At 39.4% G+C, this 27,598-nt stretch overlaps 1 protein-coding gene across 3 annotated transcripts in view; it reads right to left on the reverse strand.

Annotated features, from left to right (window-relative positions):
* The window catches only part of TRIM55 (tripartite motif containing 55), a 90,111-nt gene that overhangs the window by 12,126 nt on the left and 50,387 nt on the right, over positions 1-27,598 (reverse strand). Inside the window, exons 5-10 of one of the 3 annotated variants that reach the window (XM_072151803.1) lie at positions 22,888-23,121; positions 21,689-21,711; positions 21,483-21,607; positions 14,721-14,923; positions 9,278-9,556; positions 4,677-4,767 (exon numbers count right to left, since the gene is read on the reverse strand). In XM_072151803.1, coding sequence (XP_072007904.1) covers positions 4,677-4,767; positions 9,278-9,556; positions 14,721-14,923; positions 21,483-21,607; positions 21,689-21,711; positions 22,888-23,121 — 955 coding nt within the window. The remainder of the gene's footprint in view (positions 1-4,676; positions 4,768-9,277; positions 9,557-14,720; positions 14,924-21,482; positions 21,608-21,688; positions 21,712-22,887; positions 23,122-27,598) is intronic. The other 2 variants (XM_072151802.1, XM_072151804.1) reach the window with 2 other exon arrangements.

Below are 27,598 nucleotides of genomic sequence, written 5' to 3' on the forward strand. Positions count from 1 at the left end.
TTATTCCACCTTATTGTGAGTTGAGGCCTTATTCAAGACCCTCATCATTAATAGCCAAAATGTGCAGTGTGTCTAGTTACTATTACCTCTGTTTATTACATAGTAACCAATTTTGCCAAATAAATGTGAAATTTATCAATTCCTTTGTGGTGGCACTAAAGTGACTGTCTAAAGCAGACATGAAGTGAAATGCAGAGACCCAGCCAATTACTACTATAGGGGAATTAATTATTGTATGCCAGTCTTCAAATTCCCCGAGGTCTGCGCTCCACCTCCCAGATCCCTTAAGAGGCTATGGCCTCTTAGTAGATCCAGAAAACATCTCCGCCAGGTCAGACATTTTTTATACCAGGTATAACCTGGCTGAGATTGCAGCTATAGTCTCCGCTCGTTTTCAGGTGGAGACTACATCAAATACAGGCGGACCGGTGTGTTCAAGCCCCCTCCTGCCTCCGGTCTGCCCTGCTCTTTGTCTGGACACACTCAAAGTGGCATGAGGAGGAGAAAAGCCCAAAACCCCCCAGGGTTGGGGATTTTTTCATGCCTACTATATCTTCCCCAATGTATTTAATATATATGATGATCACAACATTTTGTAGGAGGTTTCAATTAGTAAAAAAACCTGTAAAAATCATTAGATAAGAACTTTCATTTCTGGTTCAACCGCTTTAATGTTGATAGAACACATTGTTTTTACTTCTACATAATATGTAATGTATCTGTCGTCATAGTAATTATATTTCTAAAACTAATGCTAAAAATCCTAATCTTATAAGTGAAACGCCAAGCTATATTTCCTGTATTGTGCTTGTATCTATTGTGGTCTCAATATAGTTAGGATATTATTGTGTTTTCTATTCTTGGAATAGCATCCTGAAATCTTTTTATCATGTTTCTGCTATGTCGAATAAAGAATATAGTCATTTTCACGTTGTAATAAGACTCTTATTGATGTTAATTCTTTTCCTCTAATTCCGGAAAGTCTGTAATAATGTTTGCCATGTCACAGAGCTGAATCAGCAGATACATGGGATATTTTAGCTAATCCTAAATAATTTGGTCTGGGTTAACAAGTCCTTGAGGAAAATAGGCTAGTAAGAAGGGTCATCAATCAGGATCACTACTACAGTAACCCGTACTGTGGTGAAAACAGTGGTCAATAAGGTTTTGAATAAATAGATTGGGCATCAGTGACAGACATGAGTTTACCGCTGCTTAGTATTCCATATTGTCATGGAATTTTCTAGGCATGTTACTTTGTTAGTTTATATTCACATCTCATTTTTTGCATACAGCAGGCGGACACATTCTTCACTCCACAAAAAAGGATCCCAACTTTAAAATTCCTCCCACTGGCAGTCCAGGTTCCACATCCTAAGAAGCTCTGTCCTCTTAGTGGATATGGGTACAAACCATAGTCAGAAGATTTATGGTCGGATCCAGGAGCAACCAAAATGTGAACATCTGGATAGACACAGGTTAAACTTATATTTGTGAAATGCTGTATTTTTGTTAATTCTGGGAAAATATGCAAAGTTTTCCAGGATGGGATAAGGAAAAACCACATCTCTTTCAGCTGCCTTGTAATGCAGCTCCCTTGACATCAAGCATGAACTACAAGAAGCCTGATGACATGATGCGGGATTAAAACCAAACCAGTATATCTATTCCAGAAGGAACAGATTCCCAACTGTAAACAGCACTATTTCAACCTGATTGGGTTTCCTCAGTACAGGGAAGGGAACTGGTTTGTCTGGGTGAGAGGCTTGTGACTGGGGTCTTGAAGTAAGTGTTTTCCTTATGGAGAATGCCAATTAAGGCCACCGTGTAGGCATGTGGAGTCATATAGCCATGGATGCTCCACTAGGGGGATTCTGGGAAAATATGCAAAGTTTTTCAGGATGGGATAAGGAAAACCACACCTCTTTTAGCTACCTTGTAAGACAGCTCCCTTGACATCAAACAAGAACAAGAAGCCTTATGATATGATGCAGGTTAAAACTTGTAACAGTGAATTAGAGAATGTGTTATTTTATATTATCCTAAGTATTTTTTAAGAATCTTGTCTTCATGGAAATACCCCTTAAATGGAGTCTTCCACAAGGTTCCTAATGAAGCTTCCAAAACAGATCTGCACAAATCCTAACCTATTTCATGACTTTTTTCCTAGCATCTTAACAGGTCATACTATACTAGGAAATTCATTCACATTTACCTCCTTGGTCATGAAATATAAATCATAAGTATCATTCTGTAAATTGCAATTCAAACAAAATTAGCCTGAATGTTTCAAGAAAATAATTGTCTCTAAATGATTTTGTGCATGTGTCTCACTTACAGGAGTAAAGATATAATTAATTGAGCTAAGAAGGTGACTACCCAGGTCATTATTGACGAGAAACTACAAAGGTTCACTTAAGACATCAATAAATAAGCTCTAAGGCAGCATCGAAGACTCTGCTCAATGAACTGCGCACAAAACTCAATCATAACCATGCTCCTACTTGCTGCCGGCAGGTTAATACAGTGGTTTAATGTTGTTGTTCAATGTGAAAACTAGAATAGAATTATAAGTCATGCTACTATATTTATACTACAGACATCGATAGCTATTCTATACGAGGAACATGCTTTCTATATACAGAACACATTTCAAGGCAGTAAATTGCTTCAGGTCAATAAGTGCAGATACATATTTCTTTGCTGTAATAGCCACAGTAGCTCATTCATTGTATAGGGCCTCCTTCATATGACTGTATATTTGGTCTGTATACTGGCTACTGTGTACAATGGACAGCATAGAAGAACAGACTTCTTAAAGTGTAGGCTAAAAATAACTTGACCGGTTTTCTACATGGACTCAACCACTTTGAGACCACTAAAAAGCACATGATTGTTACCATATGCAATGGCTAATGCACTAAAATGGTTTTCTAGTAAAAAAAAGTGCAAATATTTTTTGAAAAAACTTATACTTAGCTCTACTAATCTTTCTCCAGTCCCAGCTTCATCTATCCCAACAATGTAGGGAATGAGACCTCAATCAGCATTTCCAACCATTTTCTGCTATGTTAGGACTGGTGAAGGAGGTGAAGCAGAGTTGCATCGCTGGAGGTAAGTATTAGCTATATGGTGGCTTTTCAATCATTTAACAGTAAATGAATACTACTTAGTGGGGTTATACACTTTAAAGGATATCTACAGTGCATACAGTCATTCATCCTGGTGGTAGATGCCCTTTAAGCACATGACAGCAAATAATTGATATGGTTTGTGTAATGAAAAGTAATAGCAAGGAAGGGTCAAAAAATAAAAAATATATATCCGCACTGGCAACTGTTAAAAGTTAGAAAGTTCTTCCAATTTTTATTAGCATTTTATTAAAAGTGACATCACAAAAAGAAAAAGGGAAGGGGGAAGTCTGGTAACGCGTTTTGGACAAAAAAGCACCTTAAGGACTGCTGTAAGGTGCTTAAAATGGACAACCCCTTTAAGATAGGACATCCAGGCTTAATATCCAAGGAGAATATACAATGTTTTTATTGGAGTTCTCATTTAGGGTAAAATGTAAGTCCTTTGCTTTATTTCAATCAGGTAAACAGGTCCATTAATTCCTTATCTTTGTCTGCAGTTTATTTTAACAGGATGGCAGTTAGGGAAATTTCTCAAGCGCTGGTGCATCGTGCCCCCGATCACGCTAGATAAATTAGGGGGTTCCGTGTCTTGCATAGAATTGCGCTATAAACTGTGTCAGGAACTGGGGACGGCTATAGCTAATACACCAATGAGGGGGGTCCCCTCCCTATCCCTAGCCCTCTATGGACCGTATTGGCTCTCACCACCTATTTGGTGCAGAGGTGGTGCAAGTGGGGGGGGTGGGGAAGGGGGGGGTGCAAAGCCAAGAATTGCAACTTTTTCAAGCATTAACAAATCTCTCTAGTGTCTATAGAAATACATTTTACTGTGAAAAAAAACGTAATAGTGGTCACTATTAAGGTCACTTAATAGTGGTTACATAAACAACGGTCACTTCTGATTTACTTTATAAGAATAATTGTTGCTGAATTAAATTCCAGAGTTTATATTCCATTTAATCCTATAGAGCAGTGGTGGCAAACCTATGGCATGGGTGCCAGAGGTGGCACTCATAGCCCTCTCTGTGTGCACCCAGGCCATGGCACCAGCACACAGGACAGACAGGACTCCAATCCACCTCTTGCAGTGTGAGGCAGCCCATAAAGTACAACACTATTTTAAAGCCGCCCTTCCTGTGCTGCCTGGGACTACAGGTGGAGCAAGGAGGTGTGGACAGGGTCAAATTATCATTGGAGCTTCTGCTCTGGGCCCCACCATTCTTCTTGTTTGGGGGGGGGGGGCTTAAGAGGAGCAACTATGATAATCTGAATTTCTCCTCCTTCTCTCAACTGATTTGCTGGCGTCAGGTTGCCGATAAAGTTGAAAGTTGTGGCAGAGCAGGGAGTAATAAATTAATGCTTAAATAAATATGTGGGTCTTGGTCTTGATATTATAATTTACTACAGTCTACATCACAAGGATTCACACAGGTTTACTTTTTCCATAGGATCATAGGATGTAACTTTTTCAAAGCAAACTAGTTATAGCGATGGTGAAGAAGATGATCTGTTAGTAAAATAATAAAATAGAGGATTTCCTACCCATAAAAGTAAATATCATGTACTGAATTTGATTCCAGAGATGATGCAGAATCATTAACAGAGTCAGAATTGATAAGCTGAGAACTAAGGCCTGTGAGGAAATAAGAAAACATGCTTTCACCATTGGTATAATACAGGCGTCAACAAGGATCGGAGGCTTTATAACGCAAACATTGAAATTTTTATTACAAATAAGTAGTTCAAGCCTTGTAATATTAGAAAATATCCATATATGTGTCACTGGTATGTTAAGGTTTACACAGAGATATTCTCCATGTGATGTGGCTTTGTTTTGGAGGGGACGCACACTGTTGCTTTTTTATTAAAGGAACACTCAAAGCCAACTCATTGAATAATAACCGTGCAGGACCTGGAGGGAGGAGCATGACTCATTGTCATTGTATTTCTGGAACCTTGCTAGCAACTAGTGTCATGTTCCTCCCTTTGAGTCCCTGTAGGTATGTTAATACAATGTATCCGCTATGACTGGAGTGTTCCTTTATACATTACTAAATAGGTTGATAGAAATAACAGCACAACAAGTGTAGTTGTCATGGGATGTATTGTACCTACAGTAGAGAAATAAGTTCATTATTCCTGAAGACAAAGGTTCTCTCACATACGTTCAACTAGAGAGGTGGAGGGGTGAGAGCTTCTCACCCCTCCCCTCTCCATAGGAAGCTGTTCTTCCAGGCTATACGTTCAGCTATGCATTTTTACACTCCTATGGCGGCCGTATACCAGTTGCCATTCCTCTAGCTAGCATATGGACACCATATACAATCGTGTGCAAGAGGGCAAACTGGGCAGAAACTCAGGGCTTGTCACCCCTTAAAATTTTCAATTTGTGGTCCAACCTGCAGTAATGGATGGAATGCTGCATATTTTTTGTAATACTGCATGGAAATAGGATTTTTCCCATCCATTTAGTTGAAAATGTTAATTGCAATGTGTTCAATGGCAGCTACTACATTGCTATTTCACCCACTGTTTCTGAGAAAATGTAGACCTAAAGATATGTGAAAAATATCAATTGTGTGTGATGTGGGGATTATGTTTATAGACCTATTTGAAAAGTCAAGATTCTTCTCTGGTTTATTGGAATACGAAATGAAAATTTTTCATAATTGCCAGAACTGTGTCTATTCATCTTTTGCAAAAAAATTAAAGGGGTTGTCCACTTTCAGAAAATAATAAATTTGTGTAAGGAAAAGTTATACAATTTTACAATATGTTTTCTGTTTATCAATTCTTTGTGACTTTCAAGATCTCTGCTTGCTGTCATTCTATAGGAAGCTACGTTGTTTACCAGTGGATCGAATGTTTCCATGATCATGTGATGTCACACAGGTGCATGGCTCGTTGTATCACAGAGAGAAATCAGAGCAGTGTATTAATATGCACCTGTGTGACATCACATGATTCTGAACAGATCTAGCACACAATGAAATTCCCTATAGAAGGACAGCAAGCAAAGATTTAGAACTAATTCAGAAAGTATATTGGAAAACTGTATAACTTTTCATTACACAAACAATATCAATTTGCTGAAAGTGAACAACCCCTTTAAGAAAGATGTAGCATGTAGAAGCATGTAACCAAGTCAGACACTCCTACAGTTTACACTTTGAGCACTTAGCCTGCTATCCGTCTCCTTGTTGGGTGACAGCCACCCCATTATCAGCATAGTGAGGGCAATCGTGACAGCTAACAGATCCTCTATCCCCCTCCCCTTTATTGGTCACAGAGCCAGATTCACAAAGACTACCATGAACATCTATAGAATCCTATATCCATGTAGTATGTATATATATATATTTTATTGGAGCAGTTCAGTTCAAGATGGCCGCCCCTAGAATCAGATACAGGAAATAGAATAAAAATATTTACAATCACTCTTAGTTAGATCAAAATAATTAATTTGTTTTACTATTTGGCTGTAATTACTAGGTTATACATTCACATTACAAGCTTCCACGCTTTATTGGTCCAAAAATTTAAATATTTCATAACACAGAACCCAATACCAAACCCTTGTACACATTTTAGCAATCAGTCTGGAGTAAATATAATCATGGCAAAAATTTTAGATTGTTCACTATTTTCACAACTTTTTAAAGATGGGGAGCAAAGCCAGAAGGTTTATTATAATATTCAGGCCAGAAAATGGTGCAAAATAGGTGAAAATCTACACTTGCTCATACCAGGGGAAAGTTTCATTTTGTTGTGGACTCTTAGCCTGTGCTGCGCTTAATATATAAAGATCCATGAGGCTTTGGGTAATTTGGTGCATCTTATTTCCAGGCACATTAGTTTCAGGCAGTTTCATGGGAAATGTTTTTTTAATTGGCTTTATTGTTTTGTTTATTCAGACAATTTTACCGTAACCTTTTATGTGTTTATGTGTTTTTCAGATGTTATAAAGAAGCCTTTGGAACAATGCCTGAAAAAAAACACTTTTATGAGTCAAAGATAGGAGTGGAATCAAAAGGAATGGAAACTATAAAATAAAGAATTATATTGGTTTTTAAAATCTGCATCAAATCCCCATTACTATAAGGGTGGTCACAGTTTAGAAGTTTATACCATTTAATGTAAGCTTTTCGTAAGGAAATTCACCGATACCTGTGAAAAGTTGCCGGCTGCAGCGAGTGCGGAGGCGCAGGCCGCGGACCCCTTCATGTCACTTCACTGGCATGAAGGTGGCAGATTGGGCTAAATAATTGCAAGTGCTAGCAATATGCTATCATTTGCGATTATTTCAGGGCTTCTACGCCACTGACGTGGTGCAGAAACCCTGGAAAATATGCCCAATAGAGCATAAACACATCACATATATACACACATACAGCATATACACACCATACACTATAGACACATGCAGCATATACACACACATATACAGCATATATACATCACATACAGTATATGTTATATACATATTATACTGGACAATGTGCAGCATAATATGTAGATGGGGCACATCCTCCATTCTTTAGTATCGGACAGCTGATGGGGCCCCCAGACACTGTGGGCCCAATAACAGCTGCCTAGCTTGCTACCACTGTAGTTACACTTCTGGATACAAGGTTTGTTCTAGGTAATTCCATCAGCGCATTTAGCGAGTTAATCAGACTGAACTCGTTATGGGCAACCAGCCTAAAACTTCATGAACATTGTGGGGATTTTGATCTGGCTACACAATTTACAGCCAGCTCATGGTCCCCATAGACGTCTGTGGCACCCCGATGCGATGAGCACCATGACCGTGCTCAGAAATAGATAGAACATGCCCTATATTTTGCTAGTCTAGTCTTTCTCTGCAGCACTCATCCCTCCTCTCGCCTGCTTCGTGGGCAATAGGCCTCACTCGTTGTGAACAGGTAAGTATGCATTGAGAATCACTTGGGGAAGATTCACACGAGCATGGCCTTTTACAATGGATCCATTTGGTTTCTGTTTTGCTTCCGTCTTTTGTCTCCTTCCGATTTTTTTCCACCCATTATGTTTCTGTAGTTACTTTTTTTTACGACCACAATAAAAAGCTGAAAGTTTGGTTTTACATTGGTTAGAAGACATAATTCCTAGGAACATCAGTGCAAAAAATAAATGTCATCATTGTTTGGGGGGGGGGGAACCATAGACTTCTAATATCTTCTAATGGGAACCATAGACTTCTAATGTCTTGATGTAATCCGCAATTGTGAAAAAATAGGACAGGTTCTATTATTTTTTTCATGGACAATGAATTATCTTGCCTTAGAAACTCAAATACACAGGTCTACACAGCAGTTGAGTATGGCTGTCCAAATACTTTCGTTAGATGTTAGTTTTTAGGTTACATGCTTTCTTATAAGAAGAAGGGGATAAGCTGCCTGCAAGTGACTTACTTCCTCAGAGAAAAGGGGCATATTAAAACCCAACAGCAAATCTTTGACTTCTCTAAAATCTAACTTAATTGAAAAGTCTATGCACCCAATGAGATAGTCTTCCGGGTCTTAGATGGTTACAGATATCGCAAGACAATAAGTTTTGTCTTCCAATATTTACAGTAAATTAACAAAACTCAAGAACAAAAACTGCTCGAAAAGCCCCTCTCTTTGATGGTGATGTGGTAGATTCATTTCATTGGCTAGGTTGAAAAGGTCTGGTGTATCGATTGAACAAGACAGCCAGACCTTCCAAAGCGTCACAGAGGGGGAAAGTTGGCTCTCTGTGTGTGAAGAACAGCAATAGGTTCACTTCAGTGGTAATTTTGCATGGCGTGTAAAGTGAATGGGGCTAAATTGCAAAACCAAGCACAACCACTGTACAATGAGTGGTGTTATGCTTGGTAGTAAGTAAAGTGACTATGGCATTCATCTATCCGTGTTGATCTCTTCATTTAAAAAACCAAGAAACCCTATTCACATTTAGGTTAAGGAGTTCATATACTTACCCATGAGCTATAAAGAAGTGTCACAAAGTATTTTAGAAACTTCACATTGAGTAAGTACGTGTCTGTGAAGCAGCAGAGCATTAGCACAGGACTCTTTCTGTTGTACTATTATTAGCACTGCACAGTAATTGCACAAGTAGGCGACGCGGACATGATCACTGACCTGCGGATTATCTGCAGATGGACGGCTTTCCTTACCAGACACTACCACACTCTGCTTAAGGAGTCCTGCTGCTGGGTCTATTTCCTTTACAGTCATTTCCTTAGGAATGGTTGCATCTATTTGACCCACAGCATCATTCAGCAGGCGCTTGTTTGGTTTGGATTGTTGCCGTGCTTGGCTCTTATACCAGCTAGGGTAAAACAAAGGATCTGAGGTTTCTGCAGTTGAGAGCACTTGAACGTTAGCTGTCTGTTGAATAACACTTGGCTCAACACCACCCTTTATCAGGACAAATAAAATAGAAAGTTGTGTTATCTTTTGGAATGCAACTTCAGTCTTCTTGAACACTGCGCACATAGTTAGATTCAGCTTATAAGGCAATGTAGTGCACAGCAAGCACAATCCCAGGTTAAGTTTCGAATGAAGATGATATAGTTAATGGATTTTGCAAATGTAGTTTGTAGTGCAGGGTGTTTTCGGGAGTAAAGCGAGAATCGAATAGTAAATTGAAAAAGTTATCTTAAATGATATAACAAATTTACCATAATTGCAGCATGTGCTTTCTGGAACATGAATTATGGTTAGCGGCTAGTATCATAATGAATATTTAGTGATAATTAGGGCAAGTTCACACAGCGTTTTTTGATGCACATTTTTTAGCAAACTATCTGAATCATAACAGACTACAATCTGCCCAAATTTCTTTTCAATGGGAAGCAGTGGCTGAAATCTACAAGTGCATTTTGTGTGAAAATTCCCATTGTTAAAGCACCTACATCATAAAGACAATATGCAGATTATATTAATGACAAATGTGTATGTATTAAGAACATTGCGGATAGCATCATCTTACAGGCAACAGTTTAAAAGTGTCTAGTCCGAAGTGGCACCATAGTCGGGGTAGTTTAAAGAAAACCTACCATTTGATTTGATGCATTATGAGGCAAACATACCTTGAGAATGCTGTAGCTACACTAATGCAGGATCATATGATATCTTGGTTAATCCCTGAGCTGAGTGGTTTTGCTGATAAAACAGATAATGAAGCTCTGTCCCTTCTATGGCTCCTTCAGCGCTTGCTTCCACGCTTCTCGTAGCAGGAGAGTTTTTTTTGGCAGGAGAAGATGATGCTATTACTGTTCTCGCTGCCAGACAGAATAATCAATTACTGCACCATACCCCAGCTGCTGTGCATGAGTGATCCAGCTCAGGCTGATTAGTCATGCTTAGTCATTACAACCTCCATTTGTAATTACAAGTTCAGTGTTGATCGAGAAAGCCATGCTGATCCAGCTTTCCCAAGGTCCTGAATGTTAAAATTGTTTTTTCAGCAAAACCACTTAGCTCAGGGATTAACCAAGATATGATCCTTCATCAGTGTAGCTACAGCATTCCCAAGGTACGTATGCTTCATAATGCATCAAATCAAATAGTAGGTTTCCTTTTATTCTAGAAAAATGTACCAATATTTGGTGTATTTATAGCATAGGCTGTTGCTACTTAGGATACATAAAAGTTTACAGAGGCCGCACCCTTTTTCATACTAGTAGAAAAAGCCTATAAAAAGTGCCTTAAACCCTATAGTTTACACCAAAATTCTGGTGTATCTCCCCCAGTGTCTTTGCCAATCAAGACTTTACAAGAAATATGCTTCAGTAATATTTAATTAGTATAAGGTTCAATCATTCATCGAAATCTATTGAGATAAGATACATAACATTTCCCAAATTTTATTAGAAAATAATTATACATGGACCTTTTAGTCCAATTTCTCAATTTTAAAAAGAAGCTTTAGGCAAAGCAAAAATCAGCTATATGATGCTAGTTTCACATTTGTGTTAGTTATTCATCTATATAAACAAAACAATGAAGTGCCAAACCAATCAGTGGCCAAGACGGTGGTCAGGAACTTCACATATACCTGCTCCTCACTTCATTTAGTTGCTGGTTATACTGGTGTCTTGTAATTTGTGGTTCTATCTTCTAATCAGCTTTTCCGAATATTTTAAGCCTTGCTTCATATTTTGACTACTCTTTTCCCCACAATTGTGTACCTCACTGCCATCTTGGTTTATTCTAAACAAATACTCAGAGTAGGGATTATTATATTGTTGTCCCCTGTGGATTAGAAGAGTGTCGGCAAGAAGGCAGGGACAGGAGTGGGTAAGTTAAGAGCCTGTACCTCTTTCTTGACCTGATTTGTAATGGTCATGATTCTCCTAAAATTCCAGAATGAAGGGATGAAAAGCTTATCTAATAAGTCCCATTTTTTGCCCCAAACCATGTCTGTATATTTCATATTGAAATATTAATATTGTGCCAAAAATGCATGATCCAAGACTTTCCCAAATGATAATGATTCCTAAAAAAGGTCATGATAACCATTTTCTCTTCCATCATTAATGTCATTCACGCCATAAAGATTATGCAGATGCTAGTAATGTCAGTCTAAGAGACAAGGCGAAAATAAATGAGATAACAAAAACAACAAATTGCCACAATTTACTGAAATGATAAAGAACAGGATAACAGTTTGTCAGTAAAACTGTAACAAGAAGCATTTGAAATCACTAAAATAATCTCTAAACATATGGTTCATTTATCAGAAGAATGTTATATCCGAGGGCAACCACTGATAACTATAACTGTGCCTGATGCTTTTCAGATATTATTGCTTATATTTAAGTATTGACTCATTTACTAACCAATAACATATATAATAATCATAAAAGTTTGTAGTCCAATTCTCCCTTGCCCTTGTTTCCCTACCTATTTTCATAACTTTCCACCTTTTTGACCCACTCAGTGATGAATATAAGTGTAGCTTTCTAGCACTATCATTGTTGTAAGTAGATATACAGTAAATTTTTATAAAGGAATTTCTCAAAACATCTGGTCTTCTGCTGTTTAAGTTTCAGATCTATTAGTACAAGATCCTATATAAATTCACTGATCTCAGCGTCAAGCAACTGAGTTTATGATTCATTTAAAGGGAACCTGTCACTATGAACCCCATTTTCAGTGCCCCCCATGTCCACATCAGCAATAGCAAGCCCTATTCAAAACCGTTTTTATAATAATCCTTAATTTTTTTATGCACTTTATAAACTCATATCCAAGTTTACCTTGTCTCCTCTTCTGAAGTGTCCAGTGTCGGCTGGGCATGTTTTTCGAGGAGTGGTTTCCCACCCACCCTTGGGAAATTGCTCCGTAATTATCCAGATTGAAATTTTAAAAAATATGACTATCGCACTAGGACCTCTGCCTGCACTTAAAGGGGTATTCTCATCTGGGTATTCACATTCAGTTTCATTAATCTGCCATATGTAAACATTTCTTCAATTGGATGTTATTACAAAAAAATGTTCCTGTGTGAAGATAATTTCTCATAAATGTGGTCATGTTGTCCCTTAGAAACGAGATGGCTTCCTCGGTTACGACCACGTCACACTCTGGCAGCAGTGGCCAGATATGCAGTATCGAGTCCTGTCTGACCTCCTGGATTCAGCGATCATTACCACAGGACGGCTGTGGGACCTGCAGCAACTCCCAGACATTTCATATACAAAAACTTTTTGTTTATTTGTGCGATCTCTCCAGCAGAGGTGGTCATATCCAGGGACACAGTCTTGTTTCTGAGGGACCAAATCACTACATTTATGAGAAATTATCTTTACACAGGAACATTTTTAATTACATCTAATTGAAGAAATGTTTATATATGGCAGATCAGTGAATCTGGATGCGAGTGCCCAGATGGGAATACCCCTTTAAGTCTCCCCTGGTCTCAATCCGGGTTCCACTCCTTGGCTCCTCGTCTCGCTGACTGCCTCAGGTAATTCCCAGGCTTGCGTGATCATCATCTTCTTGCGGACATGTGCAGAGGAAGTGGAGCCAGCTGCACAGTCTCTGCATCAATCTGCGAATGCGCCACTCTCTGAAGAGGACACAAGGTAAACTTTGATAAAAGTTTATGAACTATATAAAAAATGGTTTCGATACGGCTTACTATTGCTGATGTGGACCTGGGGGGCCAATGAAAATGGGGTTCATGGTGACAGATTCCCTTTAAATAGTGAATTAGACAAAAAAAGAAGAGAGAAAATATCTCCTTGAGATGACTACCTTGGGAGGAATGAGAGGACTTGTACCTTTCTGATATTAAAGGTTCTATGAAAGGAATATGCTAAAATATTCCTCAGCCTCTGGTGCGTGCTTCTCACCTTGTGAAACCAGCTCCCTGTATCGATGAGGAACAAAAACTTTAGATATGGTCTATTTATCTGAATCACGTAAACTTAAGGGGGGGGCATGCCTTGTACACCAATTTTTTATGGGCGAGGCCTAGCACAGATTTAGTATAGACTTGTGTTGGGTATAGCAGAATTCTCTGCCATGCAGGCACTGGTGTTAAATTCATGGGAGCATAATTTGTATATCTGGTGGTTACGTGTCCATGTGTGTGTGTATGGTGAAGAAGCGGAGGGGGGTAATTCCATCACTTCTTTAGTGTTATACAAGGGTCAGGATGTAAGAGTTTTCTTTACAGAGACTTTCCCGCTTTTCAGCTGTGTGGAGACTTATAGCCATTGATGCTCCACTAGGGAATTCTGGAAAATAAGCATATAAGTTTTCCAGGATGAGGCAAGGAAAACTGCTACATTTTAAGGCAGTTCCTTCCAATGAAGCATGCTTTTCCAGAAGCCTAATGACATGAAGTGGGATTGAAGCCTTAAGTGAGAAGCATGCAGAAGCATGCTATGGAGCCCTGCTTCTCCTAGTTACTTCACTGTAAGGAACAGATTCCCAACTGTAGTCAGCACTGTTTTGACATGGTTGCATCTCTTCAGTACAGTGTAAGGAACTGGTTTGGCTGGAGTGAGTGGCTTTTGACTAGGGTCAGGAAGTAGGAATTCTCATTACGGAGATGTTGGAAATTAACACTGCCTTGCAAGGCATGTGGAGATTAGCAATTTGTAAGAAATTATAGAAAGATTAAAGATGTTTTTCAAATTGTGAAGAAACAATCATCAGAGCATTGAAAGTTTCCATACTATGTACATCAACCCTCAACAGTGGATGAACCACTGTGCTAGACTGTAGATTGACATGTAGATTGATATGTATAACCCCCATAAGTATACAGTATACAACTTTAATTTGCCCATACAAGAACATTAAAGAACGGAATTACATTTGGCACATCATATGAGGAGGATTGTCGCAGATTTGGTGGTCTTTTCACAAGGTCATGGCATACCAAGTTGATCTACACTAGTATGACTACCTGTGTATGTTGTCAGAATAACTCAGTTTCTTGTACTTCAGCTCTATATTGTTCAATCATTATTCTAAGGTAGGTCAACAACCCTATGTTTAATATGTTAATAACTAGCATAAGTGCCACAGACAATTATTAGTTTATGAGTAATGGTTATATTACTTGTGGGGCAGGGGAACTTGGAGTTGGCTGTTCTGCTTCCTGAGATGTGGATTGTTCCTCGTTTTGGCTGCTAGCTGTAACTGTGGTCTCAGGTGTGGAGGTAGGTCTTTGAGTCACTCTCTCTGAGGTGTCCTCTTCACCAGAAGACTCTGTATGTGCTTCCTCTGAGTCTTCATCCTCTGCTAATTCTTCTTCCTCCTCATCTAAATTAAAAAAAAAAAATCACATTTTAATATCTCAAATGTCTTCTGTAGTCTACAGATACCATAGAAAGTTGGTCTCTTCAGCTTATAAATACATTTCTCTTTAGGTTTCCATCACACATAATTTTTAAGGACTCTTTTTTGTTTTCTTGACAAGAAAATGCGCTAAAAGTTAGTAAAACTGTCAACGAGCACGCCAACTGCTGCAGGTGGTGTTGGCCATGGATTTGTTTTTTTTTATGGGATATTAAATAAATATTAGGTTTAAAAAGATACTTTTTTATTTTTTTTTTTTTTTTTATTTTTTATTAATTTTAAAACATACAACAAGTATATAAGAAAATACAACTCTTTTACACAACTTATTGACATCTTTTTCTCCCACCCTTAATCCCTCCCCCCGCCCCCCTGTCCCTCCCCCCACCCACCCCCCTAGAAAACAGTAGGTATGCAAGTTACATTGAGTGGAGGTTCTTTCCCCGGGTGAAAAAAGAGCAAATTACCAACTGCTTGGATATTATCCGAGAGAACCTTGCCCTTGCGTTATTCCTACAATTTTAGTTATTCCTAAAAAAAAAAAAAAAAAAAAAAAAAAAATTTTTGACAACCAAGAGGGTTTTTAGTTTGTGTCTTCCCCCCATATCTTCTCCCATAGATCAATTCTGTTCTGCTTACCGAAGTAAAGTTTTTCATAAAGCTGAATTTTAGCCCGTAGGGCTTCCCACTGTACTAAAGTTGGAGCTTGAGGTCTCATCCAATTCCTTGCGATTAACACTTTAGCTATGAGTGACATTCTACAAATAATAGCTCTTTGAGTCTTTGACAGCCCCCTCCTATGTCCCACCCGTAAGTGGTTTAGTAGGAGGGCCTCCAAGGAGAAAGCAATTCCAAAGCCCAGACGGTCCGTGATTGTTTTATGTACTTCTTTCCAAAGGGAGTTTATTTTAGGGCAAGCCCAACTGAGATGAGTAATATCTGCGTGTGGATCCCCACAACGTCGGCATTTATCCTCCTCATATAACCCCATCTTTTTAAGACGCACTGGAGTGTAATACAACCTGTGAGTGATATTAAATTGGATCATCCTGTGATTTGTATTTAGTGATGAGAGAACGATGTTTTGGTGTGTCTCCTTCCATTGATCTGGTGTGAGGTGGATACCATCCAACTCCCATTGTGCAATATTCTTCGATACTGTGTTCTTAGTGTCTTCTCTAATTAATATTTTGTATATTTTCGAGACCGATATCTTCCCTCTCCAATTGGAGAATATCATATCTATCAGTGTGCTTCTGTGAATAGTAAAGTGAGTCTTATCTAGTGTCTTATTATATGCGTCCCATATTTGCAAGTAATGCAAGAAGGTGCTTTTGCCCACCCCATATAGTGTTCCCAATTCTCTATACGAGAGTAATCTTCCCTCCTTTATTATGTGACCCACCCTCGTGATCCCCAATTCCTTCCAAATTTGTGTATCCGTTAATTTCCAAAATTCCTTCAAATTTTTATTGTGCCATAGAGGAGTAAATTCCAAAGACCCCATTCCTACCCCCTGTCTCCCCAGGCGCTTCCAACATTCACTAATAGTCCTGCAGACCGGAAAGTTTTGTGCCAAGCTCCCTGACAATTGACCTGATTCGCAGACCTCTGGAAAGGGTATATTGCCCCTGGTTTTTTTAAAAAAATGTGTGAGTGCCCCTGATCTTCCCCATTTCATCATAAAGCGCACTTTAGCTGCTACGAAATACAATCTAAAGTTAGGTACCATTAGTCCTCCTTCTGCTTGTGACGCATATAGATAACCGATTTTCATTCGTACATGTTTTCTCCCCCATATGAGATCGTTACAAAGTCGCTCAATCAGTCTAAAAAGTTTCTCTTCCACCCATACCGGAGACGCTGAAAGTACATATAGTAGCTGTGGCTGTACCACCATCTTCAGAAGACCTATTCTGTCAGCTCTACTCAAGGGCAGCTTAACCCATACTGATATTTTTGATCTTATTTTTGCGATCATTGGGAGAATGTTCAGTTCAGCATATCGACCGAGGTCAGCGGAGATCCGTATCCCCAGGTATTCAAATGCTGAGTATGGCTCCAGTATCTGTAACTCACCCATGTTCTCAGTCGAAAATACGTCAATAGGGAGCAGAACTGTTTTTCCCCAGTTTATTTCTAATCCGGAATAGCTACCGTACTCCTGCAATGTCTGAATAACATTCGGGACGGAACGTTCCGAGTTTCCCAGGCACAGCAAGATGTCGTCCGCGTAGAGCAGCAGTTTATCTGAGCTTCCATTACAGCCACAACCAACTATGTCTGGGTTTGATCTCACCAAGGCGGCCAGGGGTTCCATAAAGATATTAAACAGTAATGGGGATAGAGGACATCCCTGGCGGGTTCCTCTTTGTAATTTAATTTTTTCTGAGACCCTATCGTTAATAATGATCCTAGCCTCTGGCTCTTTGTATAATAACTGCACCCATGCTATGAAGTCTTCCCCGAAGCCGAATCTCCTCATAACAGCCCAGAGGAAGGGCCACTCCACCCTGTCAAATGCTTTGGCTGCATCTAATGACAGGATGGAGCGGTCCCCAGCCCCAGCCCCCAGTTGCATATTTAAGAACAGTCTGTCAAGGTTGTCGCTTATAAGTCGCCCGGGGATAAATCCCGTTTGGTCTGGGTGGATAAGATCTTGTATTATCCTCTGGAGTCTCCGTGACAGGGTTTTAGCAAAAATTTTTGCATCCGTATTGAGCAGGGATATAGGTCTATATGACTCCCTCTCTATGGGGTCCTTACCTTTTTTAGGGATGAGAACAACTGAGGCCTCACGCATTGACTCCGGAAGTATACCTTTCAGTCTGCTCTCATTAATTACTTCTAACAAAAGGGGCAACAATGTTTTATTTAGTCTCCTATAAACTTCGAATGGAAGACCGTCAGACCCGGGGCTCGTATTGCCCTTAATGGAGCTAAGTGTCTCTGCTAATTCCTCGATGGTCAGTGGGAGGTTCAGTGCCTGTATTTGTGTCGGTGTGAGGGAAGGGAGGGAAATTTTTGAGAGATACTGGTCCGGGTCGGGGCCATCTTCCTTAAGTTCAGATGAGTAGAGTCTAGAAAAAAAATCCACGAAAGCTTTACTGATGTCTTGGGGGGAATTTACTATTTCTCTATTCTCATTAAGAATCTGATTTATATATTTAGCTTCCCTCTGACACTGGACTGTAGAGGCTAACAGTTTCCCTGGTCGCCCTGACTCGCAATAATGTTTTTGTCCTTGGAAGAAAGCTTGCTGTTGGGCCTTCTCTCCGAGGAATTTTTCATATGTTATTCTAGCTTTCCGCAAGGCCTCCTGTTGGGTCTCTGAAAGGTTTAAAAAGATACTTAAAAAGTCTGGTATTCTGCATAGTAAGTAGAACCAGCATGCATTGGAGAAATATACAGTAAAAGCTATTGAAGTATACAGTCACTAACTGTGCTTCAGCTTTCTTGACACAGACCTACTAAAATTCATGGCAAACCATGTAAAGTTTTGCCACATGGTTTCTGGCTACCACCACAGGGCAGCAATATGCCCAGCTAGGATATGACATACATTTCAAATATATTTGGATTTGTGAGATTAGTTTCAGGAGGCTGCAGCTGATAGGTATGGGAATACCAAATCGAATAATCATGGAACAATTAGATTCAATCAAAGTAATTGTTATGTTCTACTGAAAATGTTAAAAAAAGAAAAACATAATAATAAGCATATAATAATGTAGTTACATATTCATTGCAAAAATGACCTATTAAAAAATGGCTCTGTTCACACTGGTCTTATGTAGTGTCCCTGTCACAACTACTTGAATATGGCAGTCTGCAAAGATACTCTCGACATAATACTCTTGGCAGATTTATTAACCCCTTCACGCTCACGATATATCCGCCACGGAGCGCAGTGACTTAGCGCTCAGTGGCGGATATATCCGCCACGGCTCCTATGCCGGCTCGGCTCTGGATCAGAGCCGAACCGGCATCGGGAAACACGGGGTGCCGGCTGTAACTAATAGCCGGCACCCCAGTGTAACACCCGCGATCGGAGTTGTCTCCGATCGCGGGTGCTTAACCCGTTAGATGCCGCGGTCAGCGCGACCGCGGCATCTAACAAGTATCTGGGGGGTCTTTCCCCCACGATCGGCCCCCCCGAACCGTTTTCGGGGGGCGCCGATCGTTGCTATAGTAACTCTGGGGTCCGATCTGGACCCCAGAGTTACTAGCAAGAATTGCCAGTAAGATGGCGTCTGTGACGTCATCTTACTGGCAAAGTGCCAGCCTATGCAAGTGCATAGGCTGACACTGATAATACTCTGCAATACATGAGTATTGCAGAATATTATCATGAAGAAGCAATCAGAAGATTGCTTCTTCATGTCCCATGGTATAAAAGTGAAAAAGTAAAAAAAAAAGTTATTCAATAAAAAAATAAAGTCATAAATCACTAAAAATGCCCCAAACCCCCAAAACATATAAAGAGACATATAACTCAAAAAAAAAGTCTAAATCATAACACAAACCCCACATATATAGTATCACCGCGTCCGTAACAACCCGTAGAATAAAAGTAAATCATTATTGAACCCCCACGATAAACGCCGTAAAAAAAAACTGTTATAAACCCTCCAAAAATTATGATTTTTACCTTTTCAATCCCACAAAAAATGATATAAAATGCGACCAAAAAACCATATGTACTCAGACATGATACTGGTGCAAAGTACAACATGTCCCGCAAAAAACAAGCCATCAACCAGCTCCGTAGCCAAAAACGTAACAAAGTTATGCCACTTGGAAGATGGCAATACAAAAATTATAGATTTTTCCCCACATTAGGGTTTTGTTTGACAAATTTAGTAAAACGTAAGAAAATATATTCATGTCTGGTATCCCCGTAATCGTATCAACCCATAGAATAAAGATAACATGACTATTAGTCTATACGGTGAACACCAAAAAAAAAAAAGTCAAAAATCCAGTACAGAATTGATGCTTTTCTACTCCTGCCCTCAAAAAAAGTTCCTAAATTTTCAACAATAGGTGATACCAACCCCAAAATGGTAACAATGGAAAAAGCATCTCATCCCGCAAAAAAAATGCCGTCACATGGCCCCAATAACGAAAAAGCGAAAATTTTATAGCCTTCAAAAGGGGCCAATGAGGAAACTAAAATCCTGGCAGCTGCAGCGCCCTCCTTCCCTTCTGCGCCTCGCTGTGCCCCCATAAAACAAGTAACGGCCACATGTGGGGGGTCTTTGTACTCAGGAGAAATTGCAGAACAAATTGTATGGTGGGTTTTCTCTTTTTATATTTTGGAAATGTGTAAATTTTGGTGCTAAATGAACGTATAAGGGAACAATATGACCATTCTAAATTTCACCTCCATTTTGATTCAATTACTATGAAGATCTCAAGGGGTTAACAATCTTCGTAAAAGCTGTTTCTGATAGCTTGAGGGGTGCAGATTTGAAAATGGGTAGATTATATAGGGGGTTTTGATGCTAAATATGTAAAATTTCATTCAAAACTGTATTTATCCCCAAAATAGTCAATTCTGAAAATCCGGAAAAGCGATATTCTATTTGTAAGCCGCGTGACGTCAAAATAAATTATCCAGATATTTCAGAAATTATGAAAATGTAAAGTAGACAAATGGGAAATGTTATTCAGCAACTTATTTAGCTGGTAAATCTATCTGCCTGAAAACGCAATGATTTAGAATTTCAAAAATGGCAAATTTTTCAAAAAATTTATCATATTTTCTTTTTTTTGTAAATAAACGCAAAACTTATCTGCCAAAATTTACCACTAAAATGAAGTACAACATGTGGGGAAAAAACAATCTCAGAATCGTTTTGATAAGTAACAGTGTTCAAAAGTTATAACCATATAAAGCGAAGCAAGTCAGAATCCAAAAAATCGGGCTGAGCCTTAAGCTGTAAAATGGCTGCGTCCTTAAGGGGTTAATAAAATCTAACACATTGTAATGATGCAAATAGCACTCTAATCTCCCAAACAATCTTTACTGTTTGTCTCAGCACCCTATATGTGCCATATGTGCCTTATTAGCATATTAGCTGTTAAAATGCCACTGATTGGACTGGAATTGGTGTAGTGACACTTATTGACAGATACAAAAGAAGTGGAGTTAGTAACAGTGGTCAAAGCTCCTATTTAAAGCGATTTCCCAAGAATCCAGGTGACTAGACCAGGGGCAACATAAAAAAGTATACTTTCCCTGCTCTGGCACCCAGTTCCAGCAACGTGGGTTAATTTTTCGGCACTACTGGTGAGGTCGGAAAAGTAGGACCCATTTTAGCCAATCAGTGGCCTCAGCAGTGCCACAATGTCACTTTATGTCACAAGTGATGTTACCTGAAGCTAGACCCTGGCACTTACATCCCAGCCGGCAATGTGGAAGTAAGGGAGACCACTGCACCAGGTTCGGGAGCAGGGTTAGTAGACTTAATTTTTTCTAGATCCAAATTTGCATACCCAATACCATATAGGCACCTACCCTTATAAAAGTCAATTTCTCGAATTATTCTCTCTTCTCGGTTGAGGTCCACTGTCAAGTGATTCATATTTTCATACCCAGGCTCAATTTTTTCCATTTGAAATCCTCTGGAAGCTTCTGTTATTCTAAAACATTTAACAGTGAATTTTAAAGTGTGCAGAATGATACAAAACAATAGTAGTCAGATTTTTGGTGCAGGTACTTACTTCTGTAGTAAACCTTTAGCATTCTGTGGGGAAAAAGGACAATCATCAAACAGAGATACAATTATAGAACGTCTGTAGATAATGGGAGGGTTAGTAACTGGGATTTTTTAAAACAAATTTTAAAGTTTAACGAATTCCAGACCAGGTGTCTTCTGGTTTATGTGTTACCATTATTTCACTCTCCTCTACTACCACCTACAAGCCATATCATGTTTTTTAAGGACAAATTGTACTTTTTAGTGGCACCATTTAAAATTCAGTACCATGTTATGGGAAACTGGAAAAATATTCCAAATGTAGGGGAATTGGAAAAAAAAGTGCAGTAGTTCCATTTTCTGCTAAGCTTTGTGTTTATGGCTTTCACTGTGCAGTCCAGATGAAACATCCCATTTACCAAAATGTTATAGTGTTTGGGCCAGTATTGTGTCACAGCTATGTTGTGTCTGCTGCCCCAAAAATTCTGCATCTAAAGGGGCGTTCTGGCGCAGAGTTGGACCTTGCATCATATTTATTACTGCAACCCAACAGAATTGTGTTGCACACTCTATATTAAAGGTGCACCAAAAAAAAGTTAATGCACATGCAACACCCCTGCCAATGCGCATGGCAGAGGAGTGGTTTCGAATAAACCCCTTGTACCATTCAGTACTCCAAAAGCTTATATGCAAAGGTGGAACATCATTGGATGACATTAGTAAAACAGGTTAACCCTTGCCTATCCAGGCAGTATCTACCACTGCATATTACCTCTTGGTGTACTGAATGGTACAAAGGCTTATTTACAACCACTCCTCTGCCATGCACAAACTTCCCGGGCAGTGCATGGTGCAATATGGTGCAATCTGCACACTTCTCAAATGGAGATTTCACTACCCTAGACACAACTTTAAAAAGGGGTGTGATAGGGAAAAGGCAAAACCTTTATGGTGTGAGTCATTTGTAATGTTTATGTGCCAAATATATGATGAGGTCTGCGCCTCCTCATATGTTAGTTGCAAGATATACAGGGTTAAGGGAGTATCAAGACCATCATGAAAAATACCGGTTGTAACTGCCATTACAGTTCTAGTTCGGCCCAGTTTCCACCAAACCTGGAACTAAGGTCCTGGAATATCTTTAAAGCGTCTGTCAGACTTATTGCAAACATTTCTGTAGCCGTATCTATTAAGGGTTAATCACAAGTATTCTTATATGCTCACCTGAAGGAACACTGCCATTTCTGGCTCCTCCATGAACTGAATTCCTGATTCTACCAGCTTCGAGACCATTTCCATATGATCTGCATACTTCTTCATTAAAGCTTTTACATATTGAAGTTTCTCCTCTTGGTCTCTTGTGATAATCTGAGTCAGTTCCCCCTTTCTCTCTTCAAGAATTGCATATAAATAATCAAATTTCTCACTCAACTGTTCTTTCTGTCTTCTACTGTTTTCCTTAAAAAAAATCAAGAAACATTATTTTAGACATTGTATGTAGACTGTTCTAGTAAAAATAAATGTACAGGTGCACAGAAGCTAAGTAAACTCTTCATAACCTGGGTTTTTTGTTTTCTAAGTAACAATTATAGACAAACACAATCTATGGCTTTGAGCACATGGGTGGGAGGGGGGGGGGGGGTGAGTGCTCCTTTCCCCTCCCCTCTCCATAGAAAGCCAAGTGGCTGCTGCCAGTGGAAACCTCACCTCACCGCGGAAAGATGCCACAGACTTCTATGGTGGCCTTGATACGGTCGCAAATTGTGTGGGCGTATAACGGACCCCACATGGTCATGTGCATGGGGCCTAACACACATTAAATTGTTGAAACTCTTTTCAAACAATATATGTTTCATGCAATGTTTTATTATATTACTGTAATGTACAATACTCTGTTTTCTTTTCAATAAAACAAGTAAAAAATTGTATAATTCATTTTTGTCTTTTATTGAGCACATGGGGGAGGGGGATTTTTAATTCTTCCTGTGCCTTTCTTTGGAAACACGAAATCAATGCATCTATAAACATTTCACAACAAACCTATATAACTGATCATAATAGGTGATAAGTAGAGATGAGCGAGCACTAAAATGCTCGGGTACTCGTTATTCGAGACAAACTTTTCCTGATGCTCGAGTGCTCGTCTCGAATAACGAGCCCCATTGAAGTCAATGGGAGAACCGAGCATTTTTCAAAAGGACCATGGTTAGGGAATAAAATGTGTTATTTAATTGAAAAAGAATGTCTTCTGATAAGTTAGCAGATGTATGCAAACATCTGCAATCTATTCTTCACTGTTCCGCGTGTATATTACCTCCCGACAAGTTAGCAGATGTGAAGAACAGTGAAGAATAGAATAAAAACAGTGAACACAGGATCATTTAAGTGAAAAACACAGTGAAGAATAGATTGCAGATGTTCGGCACATCTGCTTACTTGTCGGGAGATACGCTGTCCCGGGATCCGCTCCTCTTCTTCCACTGAAGTCTCCCCGATCTCTCTGCCCTTCCCGATGTCTCTGTGCCCCTGCCCCAATGTCTCCGTGCCTGCCGCTGCCCACAATGTCTCCTTGCCTTCTGCTGCCCCGCTGTCTCCGTGCCTGCCGCTGCCCCGGTGTCTCCATGCTGCCGCTGCCCCGCTGTGTCTGTGCCCGCCGCTGCCCTGATGTCTCCGTGCCTGCCGCTGCCCACGATGTCTCCGTGCCTGCCGCTGCCCACGATGTCTCCGTGCCTGCTGCTGCCCCGGTGTCTCCGTGCCTGCCGATGCCCCGCTGTCTCCGTGCCTGCCGCTGCCTGTGCTGCTCCCCGGTGTCTCTGTGCTGCTCCCTGGTGTCTCTGTCCTGCTCACCGTGTTCTTCAATGTGTTCTTCACATACTATTTTGTTCGCACCGTTCAGCGCATATCTTCCGACAAGTAAGCAGATGTGCCGAACATCTGTAATCTATTCTTCACTGTGTTTTTCACTGTGTTTTTCACTTAAATGATCCTGTGTTCACTGTGTTCACTGTTTTTATTCTATTCTTCATTGTTCTTCACTGTTTTTTTTTAATTAAATGCTCGATCTCGAGCAGGGGAAATACTCGTCCGAGCAATGAGCCGTTTCGAGTACCTTAATACTCGAACGAGCATCAAGCTTGGACGAGTATACTCGCTCATCTCTAGTGATAAGAGTAAACTTGTAATATAAATTTAAATACTAAATATAAAAATAAGTAAAACAGCTTCTCAGTTTCTTTATAATGCTCTTCTTTCTCCTGTACTTAGTAGTGAATCTGAATTCCTGTACACAGCATAGAATTAATGAACGCAGACTAAGGATCAGTGGATACAGGACAGAAAGCTGATGTTCACATGCTACTTAAAGAGGTATTCTCATTTCAGCAAATAAATGTTGTTTGAATTATGAAACGTTATAGAATTTTAGAATATACTTTCTGTATCAATTCCTCATAGTTTTCTAGATCTCTGCTTGTTGTCATTCTATAGAAAACCTCTATGTTACTTCCAGTGGACAGAAATCTGACCATGGTCACACAGGTGCACAGCTCGTTAGTGTCATAGAGAGTAATCAGAGCTGTGTGATATAACGAGCCGTGCACCTGTGTGACCATGGTCAGATTTCTGACCACTGGAAGTAACATAGAGGTTTTCTATAAAAAAAAAGACAGGAAGAGGAATTGTATAACTTTTCATAATTCGAACAATAACATTTATTTGCTGTAATGGGAATACCACTTTAAATAATGAAGAAATAAAAATGACACAGAAACATATTTCTTTAATAAAGTATATTACAAAGTTAACTATTTTATTGCAGTTAATTAACGCTCTAACTTCCTGCTGTACATAGCACAATGAAAAGTACATTCATAAATGTTGGTTCACTGTTCCAGTTTAGATCTGGAGAGATGCTGGTAGAAAACTGATGCCAAAAGGGATCTATTAGATTTAGATCCATTTTGGCAAGTCCTGTTTATGGTGTTGTACCATACAACTGTTATCTCTGCTTCCCATACAGTAATATATAAGATGGGGTTATTATTTTGTATGCTCTAGATGAAATGAAGCTCTTCTTAGAACACATACTTCTATGATAATGACGCCAGTTTTCGCCCCTTTCATGCAGATGAGTGCACATCAGACCTTAGAGAGATTAAAAGCCATAATCACTAACAATCATACTCATCGCCCATTGTCTATATGAAGTACAATATTTCACCTGCAGATGATTTGGATCATGATTCCTCTTCTTTTCTGCATTTAGATTGTTCTACTGACCCTATCTCAAACCAATAAACCTTCACATTTAAATCCAATAAACATTCTCATAGCTTTCATTACATCCAATAAAAGCTGCTTACGAGACTGTGACCCAAACTGAAATGTGACCAAGTCACTAACACTTTTCATTCTTAACCATGTGTCACATGGAGGAATAAAAAAGGTTCAAGTGAAAGATGATTGGTCTCACGATGTTCTTCAATTAGGATGCTCTTTCTAAAGGCCATCCCTGAAATAATCAGTCACCGGCGAGGTCCTCTTGAATATTACATTTCCTAATGCTATGATGCTGAATTTCTAATGGCAAACCTGCATGATATATTAGACTGCAGGGAAGGACGTCACGCATATCTGCTGGTTATTATCACTTTATGCATATTATTTTTAACCAAAACGGGTTTTCATTATCGCCGCTCGTGATTTAATAAGACTCTTCTAATGCATGCTATCTCCATGACCGGGACTAATTCACCTGTAGGTGGAGTAAGTGTTGGATCTATGTCTCCCATGGATTGTCTAAGCTATCAGGTTTTTTTTAATAATGTCAAAATGCAAGCAAAGAACATATCCACACCAGTGACTAACTCCCTAACTCAATGCCATCGCCTTGTGCCCCTAGCCTAAGGTGTTCAGTTAAATTAGACTTAGGTCTAACCTGCAGGTTTCAGAGAAACCAACCATCTCATGTGTATTTACCTACATTTGGGCAAAAAAAAATCTGACAACCCTTTTAAACAAAAAAATAACTGTATTTGCTTTACCCGGCAGCTTCATCCCCTGCAGGGCTCCCATTGGTATATGGTGTTCCACAACTAAGTCATTGTTCGGCTGCAATGGTCATATGTCTCCTGAACAATTTTTAGGGTGGAGACACAGGAGGGATTATAGCAGGCTAGTCGGTGGTGAGATTTAGGCAACTAGGTCTCTTCACTAGCAACAACATAGAAGCAAGAAGAGTCCCCCAGGATGCCATGGAGTATAAGGGAAGTGGCCTCTAATTGTTTTCAATGGGACATCAAATTTGCCCTGAGTTTTCCAGATGGAATGCATATGGGAAAAACCAATGGGTCAATGAACTCTAGTTGAAAAACTTGATTTGTCCTCCAGTTGGTAACTCTACCTATAATGATAACAGAGAATTCTGTATTAAGCCCATTGCTATTGGGTTCACAATGGTTTCCATAAGGGGATCCGATATTCTTGATTTTGATTATGAACAAAGCCTTTATAAGAGTGTGAATGGACCCTTAATTGTTGCAAATCATTCATCTTTGTAACTTCCTTCTCAAGAAAACCTTTATCCATATAATAGTATAGCTGCTGATCAAAAGTTTATTGCTTTAAATAAATTTTCATTTCTCCCTCGCTGCTCTATAATCTATGGGGACACGTTCATAACGGTATGAACAATGGAGTGTCTGCTTGTTCTATATGGACATAATCACCAAGACCTTTTCCTGCTGAATCCTAACCGGGGGTGGGCATGACACACCAATATGTCAAGCCAAATATAAAAAACCCATTAGTTGTATTGAACTCATTAGAAAACTTCTGCAGATGCCCTTATAACAGAGTAAAGTAGTGAAGAACAATAGCTCGGAATTGCCTTTCAGATGATTTTTTATATACGTCTTCTGTAAATGTTTTCCTCTCA

Source organism: Engystomops pustulosus, chromosome 5 (genome assembly GCF_040894005.1).
Source record: "Engystomops pustulosus chromosome 5, aEngPut4.maternal, whole genome shotgun sequence".
NCBI lineage: Eukaryota > Metazoa > Chordata > Amphibia > Anura > Leptodactylidae > Engystomops > Engystomops pustulosus.